At 37.2% G+C, this 24,640-nt stretch overlaps 1 protein-coding gene across 9 annotated transcripts in view; it reads right to left on the reverse strand.

Annotated features, from left to right (window-relative positions):
* Positions 1–24,640, reverse strand: part of VPS13B (vacuolar protein sorting 13 homolog B) — an 802,500-nt gene that overhangs the window by 93,867 nt on the left and 683,993 nt on the right. For all 9 annotated transcript variants that reach the window (XM_028500192.2, XM_028500193.2, XM_024115869.3 and 6 more), the window contains exons 40-42: positions 11,834–12,030; positions 2,424–2,605; positions 977–1,326 (exon numbers count right to left, since the gene is read on the reverse strand). In XM_028500192.2, the coding sequence (XP_028355993.1) occupies positions 977–1,326; positions 2,424–2,605; positions 11,834–12,030 (729 nt within the window). The remainder of the gene's footprint in view (positions 1–976; positions 1,327–2,423; positions 2,606–11,833; positions 12,031–24,640) is intronic.

The following is a 24,640-nucleotide window of genomic DNA, read 5'->3' on the forward strand; positions in this document are numbered from 1 at the left end:
TATAGGTCTTCATGCATATAAAGAAAAGAGTTCATTCCCATAAAAATTCTAGAACTCAAGCCCCTCCCCCCCCCCACTGCCCCATCCCCACATGAGGTCAGGGCGGAGTGAAGGACCATTTCTCTTGGGGAGTTAGTCTGCACAAATACCTGTAACATACAAAATGTGGGGAAATGTCTCAGCTTAAATAACACAAGCTTTATTGAAATGCAATATTATACTGAAAATCAGTTAAGGGAAGCAGAGGTGATTTGTTATTAAATCACTGAGCATACTATCAACATTATCCAAATATTCTGTGAAATTATTTTCATGCTAGTGGACATGGGCAGGTTCCCCATTTTAAATATGTCATTCAAAACAGACATATATTCTATCTCTTTTTCGATATGGATAATTTCTGACAAAAGATAAAAGTAAAAAATTATTATCAAGAGTCTTTAGCTGGTTACAAAATCTATTATCGAGTGCTTTTTTAGTGAATCAAAATGGCAGAATGATAATGGGGGAAAGACTAAGATTATACTGTGTTCACATAATTTCCTCTCACTGCCTTTTCTCTTTGAAAAGATGAACTGCTTATATCAGAAAGGCTCACACAGGTTCTTCATTTCTGCAATGGCTGCTTTGACAATGTGATACATACCAAGTTGAGCTTTGGCAAACTAAAGCCATAATACTTGGAAAAAATTTCTGGGAATGTGTTACTTTCCACACAGATGTGGTACATTAGTCACAAAAATGTGGGCATCATCTCTGATGCATGTGTAGAGAACCCATGTTCTCCAAAGGTTTTAAAAATAACATGCATCACTTTGCCAAAACGGAGGAGGCCCCAAATATTACGGTGCCCATCAAATTCTTCATTCTCTCACATTTTTGTTTGTGCTTAATTTATTATTAGAAGTGATAACATAAAGTGCCTAGTAAAAGATCACACACGGACAAACTGTAAACTGTTCTAGAATATACATACCTGTTGCCAAGCTTGTATTGCAGTGTTTAGAGAATGAACTACATGTTGCCCAAAGTTTACAAATATTGAATCAACGTTGATAGAGCAATCAATCAGCTTTTCTACTGCATTGCTGGAAACTGCAATCTGTCCAAAGATGCTGAAGGGTTTCACCATGCTTTGCATTGTAACATTTCTGCACTCTAGAAGTTTACAGTCGGCTTGAGCTGAGAACTGCATCTCCTGACAGACAGAACTATTGTTCCATTGTCGAAGATACATGTGTGGTTCTTTGAAGGAAATAATCATGTATTCTAGTTCGGATGGCACATTTTTATCAGAAATAAATGGCTGTAGGTATTGCGGTGGAGCTGTTGAGAAAACAAACAAGGAAAACAGCAGTTGCGATGAGCCAACACTTTACGGAAATAAAGAGATGACATTTAAATTATTCATTTCTTGGTTACTGAATGCAATATCTGCTGGTTAATAAATTCAAACATTCTCTTGCAGATAATATAACATTTGAATTACCATTTGATATTTGCAAACAGAACTGTTTTGTTCAATCAGCAGGTCTCTTTCCATAGGTTACATGCACAGATAAAAACTTGATCACAAAAGACAACAAATAAAATGAAGAGGAGGTAAATATTTAAGAAGCATTTCATAGAAGTGCTCTGTATCTACCCACCAAATCACAAAACCAAAAACATGACCCAAACAGAGTTAGAAAATACAGGTTGAACTCCATTTTTGCTGAAAAGGCAAGATGCTTAACAGCAGCTGTGTTTAGTTTTAATCTGATTTTTTTCATTTTTCCATTACATGTAGGTTGAAACCCTAATACCAGAATCAAAATGTATTAAGTAGAAAAGGTTTTGGTACAGACTTTTAGGAATAATTATTCATGAACATGAGCAAACTTATAAAAGGCCACTTTTGGTGTGTGGAAAAACTTATTCTTCTACCTTATAAACTTGTAAAAATGCTAGTCTTTTAAATTATTGGAGAATTTGCCCATTTTTTGTAGAAGGTATTTGTACTTTCGAGATAAGGTAATATCAAGTACTTTTGGAAACTATATGCCATTCATGTAATGGCTCATAAGATGGGAAAAAAACAGATGTATTTCTTTCAAAAAGATCATAATTGGAGTAACAGTAAAACCTGCAATTTTTGTAACTTTCTTGAAAATTCTCATTAGGAAGTGTGCAAAATCATGGCAATTCAATATAACTGGTACCCTATATAACAGGTCCATAAGATGGTTCAAATGTAAGGGGGACACCTATTATATGAAATCAACTTCAGAATAACTTTGCTGGTGCTTACTGTTAGAGGAGATGAATGCTGCTTCTAAAAGTTTCCTCCACCATGTGAGTGGTGGTCAGTAGGGAAGGAGTTTTGTGCGGGGATAAAACAATAAGTATTAAGTGAATGTTATTCTGATGCTAAAATAGAGTACCTGTGCCTAGTTGATCAAGGTGATGACAAAAATGGAACTCCAGGTGAGCAAACTGGAAGGAAACGCAAAGAGATGGGACAAACCATGGGGTAAAACAGGAGTCAACTCTGGTACAAGCAGCCAGGGCTGTCGGAGTTACAAGTTGGTCACAAGTGCTTTGAGAACCAGATTCACTTGCAGAGCTGTAGGAGATAATTAATAAAAGAAGTTCAATAACCTAAATTTCCCAACATCATATAAATGAAATGTCTTTTTATAGGGGTTTTTAAAGCTAGCTCCCATAATCCTATAGTCAATGTACTCATCAACTCTTCCATATTTGCTCACATAAACAAGTCGTTTTAAAAAATTAAGTTTCTGAGGCTTCCCTGGTGGTGCAGTGGTTAAGAATCCGCCTGCCAATGCAGGGGACACGGGTTCGAGCCCTGGTCCGGGAAGATCCCACACGCGGCGGAGAAAGTAAGCCCGTGCGCCACAACTACTGAGCCTGCACTCTAGAGCCCACGGGCCACAATTACTGAAGCCCATGTGCCTAGTGCCTGTGCTCTGCAACAAGAGAAGCCACCACAATGAGAAGACCGCGCATGGCAACAAAGAGTAGCCCCCACTCGCCGCAACTAGAGAAAGCCCGTGTGCAGCAATGAAGACCCAATGCAGCCAAAAATAAATAAATAAAATAAGTAAATTTTTAAAAATTAAGTTCTCGTTGATTATTCTCTATGAGTTATTACCAGAAAAATTTTGAAGGATTCCTGAAACCCCAGGCCATGTTGACCTCCAACCCAATTTTCTTCCATCCACATTTCACTTAAACTAATATGAGAACAAGTTGTCCGTAAGTTAAGACCAACACAATTCAGAGTATGACTCCGCTGTTCAAAAAACCCCATATTTTCAGTGTCACCATAAATCTTTCTTTTGTTTTACTTCTCCAGGTCATCCACATCCATATTCCCATATGAGTTAGCCAATACTCTTTATTGAATACCTACTGCATACTGTATTAGATGCCATAAAAGTTATGACCATGTCCAGAAGAACGAAGGTTCCATGGACAATTACATCGCATGTGTCCCTCTTTACTTGTCCATCCTCCCAACACCATTTTATACCAGTAAAAGTCAATTAAAATAAATAGTGAAGGCATCTGTAGGAGGGAAGAAATTTGTACATAGCGGCTGTTGGTGTGCATGGGAAACATGCAGCCTAGCTGCCTCCCCTCAATGCTAGTAGAAGCATGAGACCTGGGGATTGGGAGGGGCCAAGGTGCATTCTGCTAATTGTGGATCACTAAATAGATGCTGCCCTATTCCCCCTTACCGCCTTCCACCCTCTTCTTTCCAAATCTGAAATTTGCTCTACACCTATGGTAGCCTGGCTCCCAAATCCATGAGGAGCCTACAGAAGAAACAATGGTTTATAGTATCCTAGGGAGAACTATGACAAGAAAAACTAAAGAAATAAATCCTTGGTTTTCAAAGAATTCCCAGTCTAACTGGCGATATAAAATATGTAGACGTTTACAAACATTATGAAACAGAACAACCATCAAGGAATAGGCAAGTTGGAAGTGCTGCCAGAGTGGAAGTACAAGAGGAAGTCAGAATGGCACAGGGTGAATCATGTGGGATTTGCAGAGTGTGAATCTTCAGCTGAGTTTTGAAAGAGGTTGTGAAAAGGCTGGTGAAAATGAAAGCTAGGTTAATTGGGTATTTAACTTCAAGGTGTTTATAGTTATGTGGTGGTATTTACTGCAATGTTAGAAAAACTCCATTGCATACAAAGAAAACACAACTCTGGGGCACTATGTTTCTGATGAAACGTTATGCATGCAAATGCAGCTAGGTGTATTTTTAAAACTTCTATAAATGGGTATACTAATCCAAATAGCTTTCTAGGAATTTATCTGTGGAGTTACAAATAAAGATCTCATTTAAAATAGATAAACGACAAGGTCCTACTATATAGCACAGGGATCTATATTCAATATCTTGTAATAACCTATACTGGAAAAGAATATGAAAACGTGTGTATGTGTGTGTGTGTGTGTGTGTGTGTGTATATATATACACACACATTTTATAACTGACTCACTTTGTTATACACCAGAAACTAACACAACATGGTAAATCAACTATACGTCAATTAAAAAAATTAAAGTTAGAAAAAGATCTCACTGGCAAGGTAAAATTAAAACTTATATTTATTCAGAAAGACCAAACTGTATTAGTTGTACGTGTGTTTTACACATATGAAATCTCTCCCTTATAATACTTTAAGAAGTTGTTATAAATACGGTATAACGTTAGTCAAAATATTATTAAAAATCCAGGTGAGAGTACTTTGAGATCAGTTTTAAAACAGTAAGTACACAATTTGAGGTGTTTATCTGAAGAATTTCTCTGCCAACTGCAATTTTTGACACTCTTGAGATTTTTCAAGATTTACTTTTCTGTCTCTTGAGAGTAGCAAATTATGTAACATGTTGAAAAAGGTTGCTAAGACATCACAAATAAGAGCGTGTCAAAATCTTTATTTATAACAAATTGATTGATTTTTCACTTTTCCTAAATTAAATGTACAAATCAATGGTTGCAAGATATTTTTAGGTCTATATATTAACTCCTAACATATATATTCAAGTGGTCAGCACTCTTTCCATCTTGAAATCCTGACTAAAATGTTACTAGATTAATCTATATTTAAAAATTTAGAGTTTTATTTAAAAATTGGAGTTACATCAAAATTAAAATGTCTTAAACACAAAATTAATATGGTATATGAACATGAAATGCTTTAAATTTTGAATCAGTAAATTTATAGTTTTTTGATATTCAACTTAATCTGATCATCACTATACACTATAAAAGTAGCATATGCATGTTTACCTTTTACATAAGGATTAAAAATATCTAACTATGATAGAGCTAAACAGTCATAAAGATGAGAACAATGACCCTGCTAGGGACACTTATAGCAACTACATTTATATCACTTCCTTAATTAAGTACAACGGACTTCGATCTGATCCAGATATCAAAAGGAAAAACAAAATTCATGAGATGTGTCATAATCAGAAATGGAAAAGTAAAGACGGCTCCAAGGAGCAAAACCTTTCAAACAGTAATACATAGAACTCAAGATTCAGTAGTTAGTTCAAATATCAATAAGTTCCTAATGGAAATTCAAATTTTTAGAATAGAGGAAATATTCTAAAGAGTAGAAAGTATGGCAGGAGTTTTACATATCCATACCTTCATTTTAGCCAAAGGGACTTATTAACTGTCCTGGGTGACCCATAGAAGGGTATCAATTCCTTTAAACAAGGAGTGTTTTAGTAAGTTTAGATCTTGATTGATCCATAGGCACTGCAGGGACCCAGGCATAATCCTTAAAGATTCACCCCTGGATGTCACCCCTATAGCTCTGCAGGTATCCAACAATGATCTGTCTTGACTGATAAAGCCTTGGGCTTTTCTCTGTATCCCTCTGTGGTAATAAGAGTTTTATAATATAGCATAGAGATTAAGCAGAGAATGACTGAGGTAAGAAAACCGAGACGAAAATGCTTGCACTGCTTCCACTTACACTGTAATCATGGGCAAATTATTTCATCTAGCTAAATCTGTTTCCTCATATGTAAAGTAAGTATAGTAATTGGACTTACTTTTTGAGTATTAAAGGAGGTACTACATAAAAACTGCTTAGCATAATGTCTATCACTCCATAAGAGAAAAAAAATCTCATCCCTCTTTTCCTGGTTGGCAAACAGGGTACCGTACTGGTTACTTAGTTTAATGTTAGTTGCTGGTGATTACCTTTAACTCCCAAGAGGGATCTGACAATATCACACTGTCATTCATCCCAGTGTGGCACTGTTTCTCAACATTGGTTCGTCTAAACTCTCTCCTGCCTACTGCAAAAACACTGTCCTGTCCATCCTGGGAGAGCACCACATGGAGGAGAGAAGACAAGGGACGATGTGTGTGCCTGCTACACCATGTTCTCTCTACATCTTAGATCTGTCTTTTTTGGAGAATGTTTTAACTCTAACCCCAAATAAGAAATACACCTCTGTTGTAACCTAGTACACCTATAAAATGGCGGGGGGAGAGGTTACTGAAAATATTTTTAAAATTGTGGTAAAATACACATAACTTAAAATTCACTATTTTAACCAGTTAAAAGTGTACAGTTCAGTGGCATTAAGTACATTCACACTGTTGTGTAACTAACATCATCATCCATCTTCAGAATTTTTTCATCTTCCCAAACTGAAAGTCCATACCCATTAAACAATTTTCCTCTCCCTCATCTCCTGGCAACCACCATTCTACTTTTGTCTTTATAAATTTGACTACTCTTGGTATCTCATATAAGTGGAATTATACAGTATTTGTCCTTTTCACATTGATAGTTTCTACTTTATTTAAAAAATTCCATCAACAGATGAATGGATAAAGAAGATGTAGTACATACACACAATGGGATATTACTCAGCCATAAAAATAAGTGAAATAATGCCATTTGCAGCAACATGGATGTAGCTAGAGATTATCATATTAAGTGAAGTAATTCAGCCAGACAAGGACAAATCATATATCACTTATATGTGGAATCTAAAAAAAAATGACATAAATGAACTTATTTACAAAACAGAAACAGACTCACAGAAATTGAAAACAAACGTATGGTTACCAAGGGGGACAGTGGGGGATGGGTTGGGGAAGGGATAAATTAAGAGTCTGGGATTAGTAGATACAAACTACTACATATAAAATAGATAAGCGGGGCTTCCCTAGTGGCGCAGTGGTTAAGAATCCGCCGGCCAATTCAGGGGACATGGGTTTGAGCCCTGGTCCGGGAAGATCCCACATGCCGGAGCAACTAAGCCCGTGTGCCACAACTACTAAGCCTGCGCTCTAGAGCCCGCGAGCCACAACTCAGCAACGAAGACCCAACACAGCCAAAAATAAATAAATTAATTAAAAAAATTAAAATAGATAAGCAACAAGGACCTACTGTATAGCATAGGGAACTACTGTCAATACCTTGTAACAAGGTGGCAAAGCAGTTCCAAACATCAAGATTGTTGTCTGAATGGTTTACGAAAGTCAAAAGGTTAAAAATATGGTACCCAGCAAATTTAGGTACATCTAAAAGTACAGATCCAAGTAGCCAAATGGAGGCAAACAATATCTAGCGGCCACAGTGACCTTCTGGTAGGAGAAAGTTCAACCAGTGAGGAGAAAGGAAATGATCCAGGGACTTTACCATCACAACGCTCTTCCTCTGATTCCTGCACTGGTTATACACACAAGAATGAAGGTTTGGTATATAAAAAGCATCTCTTCCTCACATACACAAAAAGCTGTGGACCACTGTCTCAAAGATCACTAAACATGAGTGGACAGCAACTTACAGGACCTTTAGGGAGAAGGAGAAAATCTTATTTTTATTTTGCACTCTAAAAAACTCAACAGAGTTTCCATTTTTATCACATGAAGAAAGAGCCACACACTTCTTTTTCCAGGATACCTTCTTCTATGAACCAACGTTTTACGGGTGGGGATAAAAAGTCCTTGTGAGCAATCTACTCTCACGTTTTAACGTTGGAGAAAGTGACCATGTAATATGGACAAAACCACCAAAGACTCGGCACAGGTAAACAGCTTAGCATTATCATCAAACAATTTGTCATAAAGTTAACTGGACATATATATCAAGATCTTCACAGTTATTACTGTGTAACACAATAATTGCCTGTGACTTGTGACTTTAGATAGTCACATACTTCTGGAGTTAGCCATTTGGGGTGAGGGTAAGAGGTGGAAACAAAGTAGAAAGTTGTTCTGGTCCATCAGAAGACATCTGGTTGATACCAAACCCAGGGAACCTAGTAGAGTGGCCCAAAGCCTGAGAGTTGGGCCCACCAGCCATTTCTCATCTTTCCGCCTAGGTCCCATCACTAGGTAAGAAACTGTAAATTCCAAATACAGCGTGTGCTTGCTGGCTATCTTGTTTGCTCTCTAAATCCACTTTCAACCCCTCCCCATCCTCTTCTCTGTCCCTGACTGTATCAAGAAGCTGCTTAGTCCTCGGCTTGTCTTTTGGTTCGGCCAGTGGAAGGTGCCCAAGGGAGATCAGAAGGTGTGAAGAGAGCGGTGGAAGGACTCATATTCTCCTGGCTCCTGCTTAGCCACGTCTCTGCACATTGTTGGTCCCTCCACCAAAAACAGCTACAACCACCCATCCCGGGTTAGCTTTGGTAATGGCTCTATTACCTGGCTCCTTCAGGACTAAGAGTGCAATGCTTCCCCATGGTTTCTAGCCTCAGGGTACCGTCCTATCCCTTCACCTTGCCAACACTTTTGTAAACAGTCTTTACAGTAAACTCTCCTCAGTTAACCAGTCTGAGTGTGCTGTCTGTTTCTTGTCAGGACCTACTGGGAAAAGGGGTTTATTTAGGCTTCAGCAGTGGGCAGTGGGGGTGGGCAAATACATACATGCTGAGATTAAAAATAAATAGCTGAAATGGATACCCTAATCAGGGCTTAAAGGCTGTATCTCTTGCTTCAGTCCAGTGCACCACAAATAGAAAGAGAACTCTCCTAAAGGTCAATACTATTGTGGAAACTGAGCTTAAGTTACTCTCCTTCCAATGCTACCTTGAAAAAAACAAGTTACCCATCATTCATTTTCATATGATCAAGCAAACCATTAATTAAATATAGTGGAAAATAATTATTACAAATACACAGGGATTGAATTAAAGATAATATGCCTGTATGGGATAAACAGACCAAAGTTTAAGAGAGTGAATCTTTGGTCTCCAGTCCTTTGTACCGAAGGCTACCTGCCACCCCTCAGACTGGTTAGCTGCTACCCATTCCTTAAGGCCTCAGCTTAGAAATCAGTTTCTCAGGGCCAAACAGCTAGTTGGTGATGGAGCCAGGACTTAAACCCAGGTCTGCTAACTTGAAAATCTCTAATAAATAGTGCTTCTATTTACATACACACAGTGATGCCATTACCACTAAATATCCTACACTGTTGCACTTTTGCCAACTGTGGGCAAGATGCTTTTTTTTTTTTTTTTAGATTAAGCTTCGTGGGACTTATTTTTATGAACTTTCTTCCAGTAATGTACAACAGTCTGATGCATATCCTTCTCAAACCATAAATATTATTTAAGATAAGATAATCTCTAATCATAAAAGTGTCAGGTTTTTGTCCAGTTTTAGATTTCTCATGACAGAATATACTGGATCTAACTGTAGCACTTTTATTTCTATGTGAAATGTCAACATATCATCAAAGCACTGATGTTTTCCTTCAAGAAACTGGATGAAATTTATTTACTGTCCTTTTTGAAAAATGTCTTAATAGTGTTTTATTATGTTGATTTTTAAACCAGCTCTTTAAATTTAATTTCACTAGTATCAATTTCTACCTGAAAAATGCTTAATGTCAAACAATTTAAAGCAAGATCAATTGTGAAATATTAGGCAAGTTGAAAACTCCAAGGTGAGGACGAAAGATCTGTGATTACAATGCCGAAAGCTTGGTGAAAAACTGCCTAAATTTGACTGTCTGCATAAATTTCCATTTCCTAAAGGTTCCACATTTCTGCAGTGCTAAGCTTACCACAAAGGGATTTTTATGAATGCTTCAGATTCAGAGGAATTAACCTTGTCCAAAATGCTTCTTTCAATGATGAAAATGCATTCTTTGATAATTAGAATCAAGAAATGATTTCTAACTTGATACTAATAATGAAACTCAGATTTAAAAAAATTTCATTACCCATAAGCTCTGTTTTCTGAGATTTCCTGGTTTCTGACTAGGTAACCTATGCTTAGAATAGTCAATCTTTCTATCCATCTGCTAACTCCTCCCAGGATGGGTGTTCTTTTCACTGCTGCATTTCGTATAGGTAAAATCAAGACCCCACTCCTCTAATATATTTTCACCAGTCGTACATTACTAGGTAATATACTGGGAAGGCAATTATTTTTAAAGAGCCCAAATGGCCTAGAAATAGAAACCATAAAGTAGGAAACATATTATTATTAAGCATACAAAGTAATCAACGAAAAAGACTGTGATGCTACAGACTAATGTGAACAGAGGTTATCTCGGTGTGATATGTTGATGGGTGGTATTATTTTCTTTATCTCCCAGATGGTCTTCAATGAACATATATTACTGTTAATTACAAAAAGAGAAAGCATTCACAACTATCTATAATATAAAACAGGAATTAGAATACAAAATGGTGTGCTATGATTATAACCCTGTAAAGGCATACAATGATGGGCAAAAATAAAGGTAACAAAAAAGAGAAAACAGTTCAGTCACAGGGTGTTGGAACGGTGGATGTTTTTTTCTTTTTGTTAGTGTCAAAATGTTGTTTTGGGGGAAAAAAGGGGGTGGATTGTATACAAAGAATAAGATAATGCTAGAGCAAACTCGTCAGGAGAATTAGAAGGTAGGACATTGAAAGTGATGGGCAGCAAGATAGGCACAGGCCCATAGTACACATATCATATGACCCAAAAAAACTGTTCCATTGATGGTGATTTAGTTTTTCTTGTCATTTAGGGGAGCATGAACAGAAAGACATAATAAGGATATGTAAACTAGAAGGAGCACTTGAAGAATTAATTGCTGAAGCCATTTTTTCTCTACTCGAAGTTAGTGGATGTATTAAGCAGGCAAACATTGGAAATAGGGACAGTCTGGCCCTGTTTTGTCACTAACCAGATATCCTGTAGGAGGTGTGGAACAGGAAGCTCTGGGGACACGATTCAGAATACCTGAAGTCTATAGCTCTAGAGATACATTACAGTCAAATAGATTCAAGAGCTGAATAAAACTTTGGCTATCCGAAATCTTGAGTATAAACTATTTTGGTTAGTCAAGTTTTCCTAATGTCTGGAGGTCTGTCTTTTAAAGTTTTTTAAAAAACCCCTTAAGATTGAAGTAGTTCCAAAAAGAAGGAGACAATTCAATTTACTTAACGTTTCTTTTAATGCCCCAGGGTTAACATTTACACATATTGATGACTGTGTCATTAAGAGTCTATTGAAGTGTGTATGGCTCTTTTCCTCTATATTTTTTAGCTCAGGATAACTGGATTTTTTTTTTAAGTTTTTTTTTGCTCTTTTTTCCTTTTATATTTAAGGAACAGGTTCTTAGAGCTCACAGTAAAACACAGGAATTTTAGTACACAGACTTTGAAACATCAGCTTCTATCTCGCTTCCTGGTTCTCATCTGTAGTTCAGACAGATGCAGCTGCTAGAGAGCTTCGATACAGCTAAGTGAGGGGCCACTAGATAAGATGACTTGACGATTGTTTCCTAGTATAATGCCACTATTTCATTTTTCACTTTGTTCACTGAGTTACCTTTGGTCATCAGCTCCATTTTGGCTGCTGTTCAAAACAATTCTCCAAAGATCCGAGGATACCAGTTTCTTCTGGTCATTCACAAGATTGATATCTGGCAACTGCAGTTCACAAACTTTGCTTTCAGACAGACTAAATTCTCGAAATGCAACAAAAACCTTCTGGAGTTCATCCCAGTATTCCAAACTACAAGGAATCTATATTAAAAGAAAGAAGATTTTAGAAGATGCAAACAGAAACGATGTTTCTGTATTTGTTGACATGCAACTTGAATCTTCATAAAAGTTATAACATTAATGAGACTTTTAAAAGGGGATACAGTTGTAAAGGACAGTAGTTTAGGATTTCTTTTCATAGTTATATTCATCCTGTTTACCTACTTTATTTCAAAAGACTCATTCAAGAATAATACGTGGAAACAGTCAAGAAAGTTTTTAAATAAAGGAGAAAGAGTGGGGAACAAATTCTACCAGATGCTAAGTCTACTATAAAGCTACATTAATTAAAATTAAAAGATAAGGTTGGAGTAGTAACATACAAATAGATTAGAAGAAGAAAAAAATAATAATATGCAAGTACAGATAAATTTTAGTATGTGATGAAGGTACCATTTCAAACAAGTAGGGGAAAGATGGGAAATGAGGCTGTAAGAACTGGTTAGCCATTTGGTAAAACCAAAGTGGGTCCCTACATCATTCCTATATGTAAGTAAATTCCAAAAGGATCAAAATATTAAAGGCTAAAACCTGAAAACATAAGAGAAAAAAATCAGTTAATATTTTTATCATAATAGGGTAGCCTTTTCTGTGTATGGCATGAAACCCGCGGACGGTAAAACAAACAACAAACAAACCTCACAACTGATAACATCAAAATTAATAAAAAGCAAGGTTAGGATAAAACAGGTAATAGTTAATGACAGATCTACAAATACTTGTGATAGCAGAGAGCTCTTACAAATCAATGAGAAAATGATAAGTAAGCATATAGAAAAATAAGCAAAGGCAGTTGTTGGAAGAGGCCCTGAACCTCCCTGCATGTTCTTGGCAGGTATGCAAAGGATGCAAGGTCCTGAAAGCTGTTAACAGGGACCATTTCTCAGGTTCTGTTTGCAGAAAGTATCCTTGAGTGATGAGGTAAAGTTTCTTTCCAGGACAAAGAGCAGACTTGCTCTAAAAGAGGTTGATTTGACAAGCTCCATGTTCCATGCTGTGCCATTTATCTACTGCATGCAGAGCATCCCCCTGGGGGCCCTTCTGCATCGCCCTTGTGGGACTTGGGGGCAAGAGAAACCAATGCAAACATGATGCACACACTGTTTGCTGTGCCACGAGCAATAATATTCTTTGTTTCTGACCCAAAAGTCTAATATATTCTGTCAGCATTCATAAAACGTTAACAGGCTAATTTATTAGCTTGCATAAGGTAAAATCCCAGATTCTGACAGCAATTAATTTACAGAAGAAAAGATATAACCAGCCAGTAAACATGCAAAGATACTCAACTTCACTAATACTTACATAAATTCAAATTAAAGCAATATGTAGTATTTTTATTTATTAATCTGGAAGTTTGAAAAGACTGACATTTCCAATTTCTGTAGAGGTGTGGGAAAAAGCATTTCTACCCATTATTTTTGAAGAATAATTTGGGAATATCTATTAAATGCTTGGAAGGGTACGTCTAAGAATTTGTTTTACAGATATTCCAATACAAGTGTGTGTGTGTGTGTGTGTGTGTGTGTGTGTGTATGTGTATTTACTTCAGTACTGTATTAGTAAGAAATTGGAAAAATACAAATATCCATCAATATGGAATTAAATATAACATGCAGATCTATAGAATGGAATCTGTACAACCGTTAAAATGAATAAGGAATACCTATATATACTAGCACAAAAGACACTCAAGATATATTATTAACTTAAAAAAAAAGTTAAGCTTCAAAATAGAACATGTGGGTTGATCCCATTTGTCTTAAAAAAAAAAAAAAAAAGGACTGGGCTCAGATGTGTCTCCTCTTTTGGAAGCATTTCCTAATTATGACCATTCTCAGAACTGGTCACTGCCTCTCTTGTGTCACTTCCATATCTAACTCACTCCTCTATCATAGAAGTCATTACATTTCGCCATTCCTTATTTACATGTTTGTCTCCTTTAGTTGACTCTGTGATCCTTAAAGCAAAATGGCATATTGTTTTTAAAAATATTAGCATCAAACAGTTTTTGGAACATTAATAGGATATTAATAAAAGCTTCCTGAATGAATAGATTTCTCCTTAACCTTTCTTTCCTAAATAAGTGATTCTAAATCTTTGAATGGGAATAAATTTTACCTCCACCTATAACAGTTTCTTTTCCTTAAATGGGGACTTGAGCATCCATGTATGGCGACGTGCTAAATGGAAGAAAGGGGCACAAAATGGATATGCGTAAGAGGCTAACAGTGTGATGAAACAGAGCATATGTTTTGGTTAGTGATAAGGACAAGTGACATATCCATAAATTCTACTTTTAGCCACCATTTCTTGAAATTCTCCCTCTTCTTGCTTTCCATGACATACATTTTTCTAACTTTCCCCTCTCTGGGTCTTTGTTCCTATACTGTCTCTCAGCCTCAAATACTCGTAGAATCCCTGGTTTCTCACTGTCTAATGTTTAAATCTTTCCCATCTATCAAGGTCCAAATGAAATACCACCTTTCTTTGAGCCTTTTCACCTCCCAGATGGAGAAATGCTTTCCCTTTTCTGAACTCCAATACTTTTTAAAAATGGGAATCTGTTTCATAGCTCTTATCACTATACACCTCATGTTACAGTTATTTCTATACATGACATTTTTGCTGGTAGACACATTCCTTGAGGGAATGATTTCCATTTGGCTAAGCTTTGGATTTTCACAGAACCTGGCAAACTGTATACAGTGAATGTTCAAAAAAAGTTGCTGAATGAATGAATGAATAATTCATGAATGAACAAATACACATATCCTGGGTGATTCAGTCCATCTATGGCACATTAAAAATTCTCCACAAAGAAGTATAGAAGATTAAAGCACAAACTTTGGAGTTATACCTAATGGGATTCAATTTCTAGTTCCATTAGCTATGAGTTCTTGGGCAAATTAATTTTTCTAACATCAGTACTCATATCCCTAAAAAGGGGATAATAACAGAACTATCTCATGAATTGTTGTGAGGATTAAAAGAGACAAAGCCTTCCATTTAATACGACATAATAAAAGCTTAAGAAATATTAGTTACTAATTATTTATCCTTCTCATGCTCCAAGAACACTTCTGAAGCTTGGGTGTTGTTAAAAGAATCAGGTAGGTTGTGAATAAGAGTCCTGCTTGTTAGATTTCTTAACAATGGGTTGGACCTGTGGGAAGAAAATAATAAACCTTGAGCTTGGATGTTCAGGAACCTTGTAATCATAGTTCAATATGGTTTTCTGCTGCATATCTATTAAAATATTTCCCTGTATGTTGCCTATTACTTGAGAGATAAAGGAACATCTCCTTGCCTAACTCCTTTCTAGACTGCCAGTAAGTCAGTCCTTTAGCTTAAGAAAGTCATAAGTAGAAATGGATAAGATATGGGAAGTGGGGTGAGACACATAAGAATCTCATGGGAGAGGGCAAATGAGTTTAGAAAAGCATATTTAACATACCTATCTTTTTTTTTTATTATTAGTAACAAATTAACAGAATGTAAAGTTCAAAAATCATCTTCTTGGTAGAGAGGTTACACAGCAAATAGGGTGAAAAAAAGACTTGTTTCTGGTATTGGCTCCAGAAGTTCTCCATTAAAATTAATGTACAATAGGGACTTCCCTGGTGGCTCAGTGGTTAAGAATCCGCCTGCCAACGCAGGGGACACGGGTTCGAGCCCTGGTCCGGGAAGATCCCACATGCCGCGGAACAACTAAGCCTGTGCACCACAACCACTGAGCCCGTGCGCCACAACTACTGAGCCCGTGCACCACAACTACTGAAGCCCGCACGCCTAGATCCTGTGCTCCACAACAAGAGAAGCCACCGCAATGAGAAGCCCGCGCACCACAACGAGGAGTAGCCCCTGCTTGCTGCAACTAGAGAAAGCCCGTGTGCAGCAACGAAGACCCAATGCAGGCAAAAATAAATAAATTAGTTAAAAGAAAATTAATGTATAACAGAGCTTATGAAAATTGGCCGTCACAGTGGAAAGCAGAGTGAGGCCTTAAGAAAAAAGTACTAGCAAGTTTTGATGTACAGGAGAGAGTTGGAATAAATCCATAATAAAAGGCAATGCAAGCTGGGAACCATTGTGGGAAGCCATTAGGTAGTTTAAGGGCAATGAAAGTAAACTGTACCAACACTGGGGCTTAGGCAAAGAGAAACTGTGAAAGTTCAAAAAGAGAGATTTGGAAGAAAGCCAAAGAAAAATTTTATTTAGTTCACAACTTTGTGTGAGGCTGGTTCTGAGGTTACATACTTCAACTGGAACATTCCAGGCTACTCTCAAAATTTAGAAAACAATAGAGAACTACTACAGAAACACATCATAAAATATGTGTTACGTGTTTGTCAGGATTTTCCTTTATACACCCTATTTGCCTTGGTTAATAAAGGGGTATTAATAAATGAAACTTCTGTTTAAAAAGTTTAAGATTGTATGCCTATAAGTGCATTTGCAAAAGTCACATATAAATCCTTTCCCCCACGTTAAGAACATTTTTGTCCTCAAAACCTCAAAAGAAAAGCTGATAACAACACTCAGTACAATTAGTATTTTAAAGGTTATTTTAGTCAACTGTCCACTGAAATATATATTGAGCCACAGGTTTATAAATCATATAATCTTTATTTTTATTTATTTATTTTTTTGCGGTACGTGGGCCTCTCACTGTTGTGGCCTCTCCCGTTGCAGAGCACAGGCTCCGGACGCGCAGGCTCAGCGGCCATGGCTCACGGGCCCAGCCGCTCCGCCGCATGTGGGATCTTCCCGGACCGGGGCACGAACCCGTGTCCCCTGCATCGGCAGGCGGACTCTCAACCACTGTGCCACCAGGGAAGCCCATAATCTTTATTTTTAAAATTTCTCCAACATAAAATAAAACTCTTGTTGGTATTACATCCACTTAGGAAAAAATCCTGGCCCTGACCCTTAATCACTGCTCTATGACCTTGAGCACCTTATTTAATGACTCTGGGCCTCAGTTCCCTCATTTGTGAAATGTAGATAATAAAAACTAAATTATTTTAGCCCATGATAAGGATTTTGGACTTTATCTTAATGTCAATGAGATATCTTTGAAGGGTTTTAAGCAAAGAAGCAATGCTTAAAGTCAAATTTATGTTTTTAAAAGTTTCTGGATACCGTGTAGAGAATGTATTAAAAGAGAATGGGGCAAGCGTGGATGTGAACAGACAATTAGGAGGCTAGGGCAGTGATCTGTGCTAGAAATGTAGATGGCTTATGGTATGGTTGGTGGCAATGGAGTGGTATGTGGGAGATTCTTGAGAAATAAAAATCTGTTGACTGATTAGATATAGGAGAGGGAGGCGTTAAGGATGACCCCCAGGTCTCTGGCCCAAGCAACTGTATGGGTGCTGACGTCATTTACTGGGATGGGTAAGATTGATTTGTCCCATTGGGGAGTAGGTTTGTGGTGTCAGGTGGAAGAGGGCAGATCGTAAGTTCATTTTTAGACAAGCTGAGTTGGAGGCATCAGTGAGCCATCCAAGTGGAAATCTTGGGTATGGAGTTGGCTAATTTTAGAGAGTTGGAGAGGGAGTTAACTGTGTTGATACATACCTGTAGACTCAACCAGCCTTAGCCTTTCATCAGGAGAGTGTAATGGAAAGAAAGAGAACAATGAAGTTTAGGGTGCTTATTTGCAAGAAGGTGTTTTAAATGACGAATTAAGAAGGTAAACTGGTTAAAAGGGGATGTGAGAACAGAGTAAGCTGATGGATAGGGAGAAAGCAGAGAACTATGGATTTCTATACGGTTTAATGAATGAGTGTACTGGGGCTTGCCGAATGAGGGGGCTGGAGAGACGGAAAGACTGTAAGAGTAGGATGCTGGAATGAGCGATTTAGGAGGTGGAGCAGCTTGGGATGCTGACAAGTTCCAGGGCTTGTGTGTGGCAGTGGCTACTTACACGGAGTGGAGGCGGAGGTCACTAGAGTGAGGAGCTGGGGTCTTGGCTGGGGCTCTTTCACACGGATGTCGATGGCAGTGAAGGAAAAGGCTGGAAGCCATGGGCTGAAGACTTCTGAGAATGAGGGCAAACGACCAAATAGCAGATGGCAACAACGAAGAGGGGTGAGGATGATATAATTGGACGGAAGGAGTCTCAAAAAAGCAGGAAGGCTTTACAGGAGGGGAGAAGAGTACAGGCAAGTGGCATAGGTGAGCAGCAGAGCACCTTATCTCCTGACCCTGAGGTAAACACGATTTGGGAGAATAAACTGCTTCCACCTCAGGGCGGGTTACAGTGGTGTACAGAGTCCCAGGGCACAGCAGGATGTCATTTAAGACGAAGAGGTAGAGGAAATTCTTGAAGAAGAGGCTGAGGTTTAGGGAAGTTCACTAGTCACAGAACAGGTGTTCCAGAGGGCTCAGTGGAAGGGTTTGGGAGGTAGAGGAGAAAGGAGTTTTGGGGAGGGAAGGAAAAATACAAATCAGTATCTAGGCAAGAGGGGCTAAATCTTACAGTTTGGGTAGTGACTAGGAAAGAGGGGAGTGAGGCATGTGTTGGAATTAAGACCTCATTTAGGAGGGTAGGGACAATGACAATGGCTGAGGTTCTAAAAGTAGCCTACTGCTCCTTCCTGAGGCCTGGCTGCCTTCCGTGTGTTCTCTGACAAGCATTCTTAACGAACTCCAGCTATTTCTCCAATAAACTCAGAGTGCAGAGTCAGGAACATGGTATATGCTCAATAAATAGTTTTACAACTTATGAATGAAGATAGGTGCTGAAAAAATAATCTTTTTTACAGCCTTCTATTCTAAAAAGGTTTTGTTTTATACACTGAGCTCTCCTTTCAAATTATTTTGCAATCACCCCCACTTTTAACAAACTTTTCATTACCTCACTAATCTTCCTTTGCCTTTCAGTTAGAGGTAGATATTGCCCAGCTAATCTCTAGTCTAGCAGTAACAGAATTAAACTAAAAATCTAACGCAGTCACACTGTGATTCATATGGCAGCAATTAATTATTCTCAGGAATAAATCTGGGCTCTATTTTGTGTGATCTATTTAAAATAACTTTATTTTGTGCTTTTAGGTTTGAAGGAGATGATGTGAATGATTTTTAGTTACATATCTATAACTGAGGATTTATTATTAATGCTTGCACTGAATAACTTGAAGGAAAGATGACTATTCCAAGAAAGTTTGGTTGCCAAAAATAGTTTAGAAAGCCTAAATATCTAGTACTGAGTCATGGGAAGTGGGAACAAGTAAATTGGTTTCACTGGAAAACATTCCACATGTAACACATGGTACATTTCAAATGACTGTCAAGATTATATATTTTTTTATTACATTTTGTTTTCCTATCCATTATTTGACAGGACCTAAAAAATTAGCCAGCCATATATAATAAACTGTACTCTAAGCATATGTGGTCTCTGCATATGAATATATTTTAGGTTGTATATCTGCCAGTTGGTAAAAGCACATGTATTTTTGCATTTAAAATATGATTCCAAGATTTGTTTCCATTTGATGGCTAATTTGGGAAGATTTGCATGTGTGTTGGCCATTTAAAAATATTTTTGGTACAAAGAATATTTTGGCGCTTAATTTGTTTTTATTATTTAATAGTACTGCCAAGACTATTAGCAGGGTTGCAACTGCCCATCTGCTCATAGATAAACAGGTCTGAATTCTTTGTCCAGGGACTGCTAAAGCTGGGCCATTGCCCCTTTGCCCACTCAGTGCCACCAAGCAATCTAAGAAAAGGATACAGAGGAAGCGTGTTCCCTGTATTTACGTACATAATAAAGAGGTGGTAGTATTTAGCAAGTGATACATTCTATCAACCTGATTCAACTGTCCTTTCCTTTATATTATGATGAAATAGAGAGCCTAGTTGACTGTGTAGGGCTGGTTAGTGAGCACAAAGCTGGAACCTCCATTCAGTAGTAAGTTATTAAGGCTAGGTTACATCAGAGGATACCATCTTCATCACTCCTCCCACTACATTTCCAGATTTCTCAGGGCACCAATTAACAGGTCAGTACAGTAGGGGTAAAACAGTTCGCTTTTCCATCATCATCCGTGATTTTGGTAGTAGCAGTAATAAAAATACTGATGGAAGCTGTGGTAGAAGAACAGCCTTTTACAATTTACAGACTTTTTTTGTATATTATCTTAGTGAGGAATACATTATTCCCATTTTACAGATAAGTGAACTGTGGCTTAAAGAAGTTAGGTAATATGTTCAAGGTTACACATTTAGTAAGTGGCAGACCTTCTGGCTATAAATCCTTTGCTCTTTAATTACCTTTAGATTAAAGAAGAAAAATAGACTCCATAATGTATCATTTACAATTTCCAGTTTCAGTTTCTTTAAAGTGGATTCATAGAAAGAAATCTGAATGCAGAATACATTTTGACCCTTACCATTAATCCCAGTCATTTATAGTTACTTAATTTGGCAATTATTTTCTCTTTAGCTGCCTTTTTCTTTCAGTACTTTGAATATGTTATCTCTCTGCCTCTGGTCTCCACGGTTGCTGATGAGAAATCAGCTGTTAATCTTACTGAGTATCCCTTATATATGATGAGTCACTTCTCTCTAGTTGCAGTCAGGGTGGTTTTTTTTTTTTGTTTTGTTTTTAGATAGGTTGATTGTTTGGTATGGAAATCTTTGAGTTTTTTCTACATGGAGTTCATTGAACTTCCTGGATGTGCAGACTAATGTTTTTAATTAAATTTGGGAAGTGTTCAGCCATTAGCTTTTCAAATAGTCTTTATTCTCCTTTCTCTCCTTTCCTTCTAGGCCTCCCCTCACGCACATATTGGTACACTTGATGGTATTCCACAGACTCTAAGGCTCTGGTCACTTGTCTTCATTCTTTTATCTTTCTGTTTTCAACACTCAATAATCTCAATTGACCTATCTTTAAATTCACTGCTTCTTTCTTCTGCCTGCTCAAATCTGCTATTGAGCCCCTCTAGTAAATTTTTCATTTCACTTTTTATACTTTTCAACTCTGGGATTTCTTTTTTTTTTTTTTTCTTTACAATTTCTATCTTTTTATTGATACTCTCTATTTGGTGAGACATCATTCTCATATTTCCCTTTAGTCCTTTAGACAAGGCTTTCTTTAGGTTTTTTTGAACATATTCAAAATAGACAGTTCAAGTCTGTCTAGTGAGGTCAACATCTGGGCATCTTAGGGACAGTTACTATTGATTACTTTTTTCCTCTGTATATGGGTCAGACTTTGTTTCTTTGCAGAGCACATACTTTTTTGTTGGAAACTGGACATTTTAAATGATATAAAATTTTATTATATTAATAAATATTAACTATATTACTATTATTATATTATTAATAAATAATGGCAACTGTGGAAATCAGACCCCCTTCCCCAGGGCTTCTTGTCATTGATATTTGTTCTCTTTTTTGTTGTTGTTACTAACATTTATGAATTAATTCTAAAGTCTGTTTTCTTTTTTCTTTTTTTTAAACATCTTTATTGGAGTATAATTGCTTTACAATGGTGTGTTAGTTTCTGCTCTATAACAAAGTGAATCAGCTATACACATACACACGTTCCCATATCTCTTCCCTCTTGTGTCTCCTTCCCTCCCACCCTCCCTATCCCACCCCTCTAGGTGGTCACAAACCACCGAGCTGATCTCCCTGTGCTATGCAGCTGCTTCCCACTAGCTATCTATTTTACGTTTGGTAGTATATATATGTCCATGCCACTCTCTCACTTTGTCACAGCTTACCCTTCCCCCTCCCCATATCTTCAAGTCCATTCTCTAGTAGGTCTGTATCTTTATTATGTGGCCACTGAAGTCTCTACTTGGTGAGCTTAGTGGTCAGTTAATAATTAGACAGATTTCCTTAAACGCCTGGAAACAACAAGTATACCCAGTCTCTGCTGAGGGGCTCTATGTGCCTATTAAGGCGTGCCCTCAACTCTCCCCTGGCCTTCCCTTCCTGCTTGTGCAGAGCCTTAAGGTCAGCCTGAGGTGAGAGCACAGGGCCTTCTTCGGTCATTCTTAGCATGTGCAGAGCTTGGGGTAAGTGCACAGATTTATGCATGTACATATTCTCCTAGTTTCCCAGGAATCTGTTGGAACTTTTCAAAGTCTGTGTGGACATCTCATTCCCCAGATCTTCCTTTTGAGCCTTTTGTTTAGCTTTAAAGTTTTCTGTTATCCACTGCCTCAAGTATCGATTTCTTCAAATTCTTTCTGACCTACACCCCTGGGTGGGAAAAGGGTTTTTCACACTGGTACATTCCTAGTTGATAACTTTTGAAAGAGTTAATTGTTGTAAAACCCTTATTTTGTTAATAGAAAGTTATTTTATCTCATTAAGTAAGTAAAAGGATACATTACATTTATCACAATGTCAAAGCGGTGATAAGACCAAATATATTCCCCAGTGGGGAATGCACTAGAAAAATTAGAGGTAGATAAAGAGTTTTTAATTGATGACTAGAGAGTAGGTAAGTGGATAGTTAAAATGTAGAATGTGAGGTCTGAGCATAAAATAGTGGATTGATGGGTGACTGAAAGAGACAACGTATATATACATTGTATCATTACATAAACTAGGATAATTTATTATATATTATTTACAATTTATTATATATTATTTATTATATATTATTATAGAAATTAGGATAAATGGACATCTATGTATTATTATAGAAATTAAGATACGTAAAGAGCAATATAAACATTAAAACCTAACAAGGTAAAAAACCAGCTTTGCCTCTGTAAATACAGATGTGGTTTCTATTTATGATTATTACTGGACCTAAGTAACTGTTCTTTGAAACATGAAGAACATTTCTACAATCAATTATTTACAAGAGGAGAAACATATTCATCACACAAAACAAAAAAAACTGAGTAGAGATACTTTTCAATAGTTAATTAAAAATAAAATGTATTCTGATAGCAGCATGTCAGTTTTTTATGCTTCTACTTCAAAGTATAAGCCCACCATTTAATAATGGCATAAAATACAAATATGTATATAATCTCAAAGTTTTCAGCTTATAATACCAGTTTTTATATGTATCTGCTTTTTAGTTGATTTTGAAGAAGGAAAAGAAAAGCTTCTATACATCTTCAACTAATAGCAGTCATACAAAAAAAAAAAAAACTTAAAATATTGGAACCAGTTGAGAAACCACAAGTATTCAAAATGCAGGAAATCATGATTTTATAACATTTTAATGTGATCTACTCTTGGGAAACAAAGTTAACCAAACCCTATTTCTGTACAGGAAATATTCCAGCGTACAGTTGTAATACATTGTGGTGAAGGGGTACAGCTGCAGATTTTTCACCTGTAATGCCCCACTGGTATTGTGGCTTACTGCATTGCATCAAGACTGCCTTCCTGTCCGGAAAACCTTCTAAGTACAAACAAGACTCTAAGTCCAGATTTTATTTTCCCTTGGTATCAGAATATGGTAATTTAAGAGTCCTGAGAAATGCTTTTTTAGCCTTTAAAAGGAAATGTGTAACATTCTTTTATTAGGATCTATGTTTGGGTTGGTTTTTCAAAAAACTTAACATATGACCCAGTTATCTTATCAATTTATCAAGCTACCAAGTTTCAAGCAAATGCAGGTGTGTAATATGACATCTTTCAAGATAATATTTTCCATAAAGACAAATAATAAAAGTATATTAAGAACTTCTGAGTCAAAACTAACTTAGAGCAAGGGCAACTTTACTATTTTATGGTTTCTTTTTATGAGGCCACAAACCCTAAACTCACTATTGTGTTCTAGTCTCAGCTGTAACTGTTCAGGTATTTTACTCATCTGTATGGGATAGTCAAATGTACACAGTATACTGTAAGGAACACTAATTGGAAATCAGGGGAACTTAATTCTAATCTAAATTTAGTTGCAAACTAGTTTTGTCACCTTGACTTGAAGTCACATAACCAATATGAGCCTCAATACTCTTATCCATAAAAAATTCGGAACACGGAATAAGACTACTCTAGCTCTTAAAACTCTAAAGTGATATATAAATATAGGACTTGCTTTTTTACTTTATATTTTAGGAAGAAAGTTTATATTTTAAAGTGCATACTATGTGCTAAGATTTTCATTGTTTTATTCAATCTCAATGGTAATTCTTTAAGTTAGTAAGAGCATATCCATTTTACAGATGAGGAAAATAAAGAAGGGTTAAACAACTTGCTAAGGATCTCAATGGTAAGTTGCAGACCTGGGACTGTAGGATTCTAGAACCCAGGGAGCTCATTCACTTTATTATAATGACTCCCATATTTTAGTTACCTGATTGTGGCAGAGGTTCAAAAGCATTGACAAATAAGCAATGTTCATAGACCAAATACTTGTATTGTGATAATCTGCTATAAGATTGTTTTTAAAACTAAAAAAGTTAAGAATACAGTAAGCTGGGCTTCCCTGGTGGCGCAGTGGTTCCGCGTCCACCTGCCGATGCAGGGGAGCCGGGTTCGCGCCCCGGTCCGGGAGGATCCCACATGCCGCGGAGCGGCTGGGCCCGTGAGCCATGGCCGCTGGGCCTGCGCGTCCGGAGCCTGTGCTCCGCAACGGGAGAGGCCACAACAG

This window comes from Physeter macrocephalus, chromosome 15 (assembly GCF_002837175.3).
Source record: "Physeter macrocephalus isolate SW-GA chromosome 15, ASM283717v5, whole genome shotgun sequence".
NCBI lineage: Eukaryota > Metazoa > Chordata > Mammalia > Artiodactyla > Physeteridae > Physeter > Physeter macrocephalus.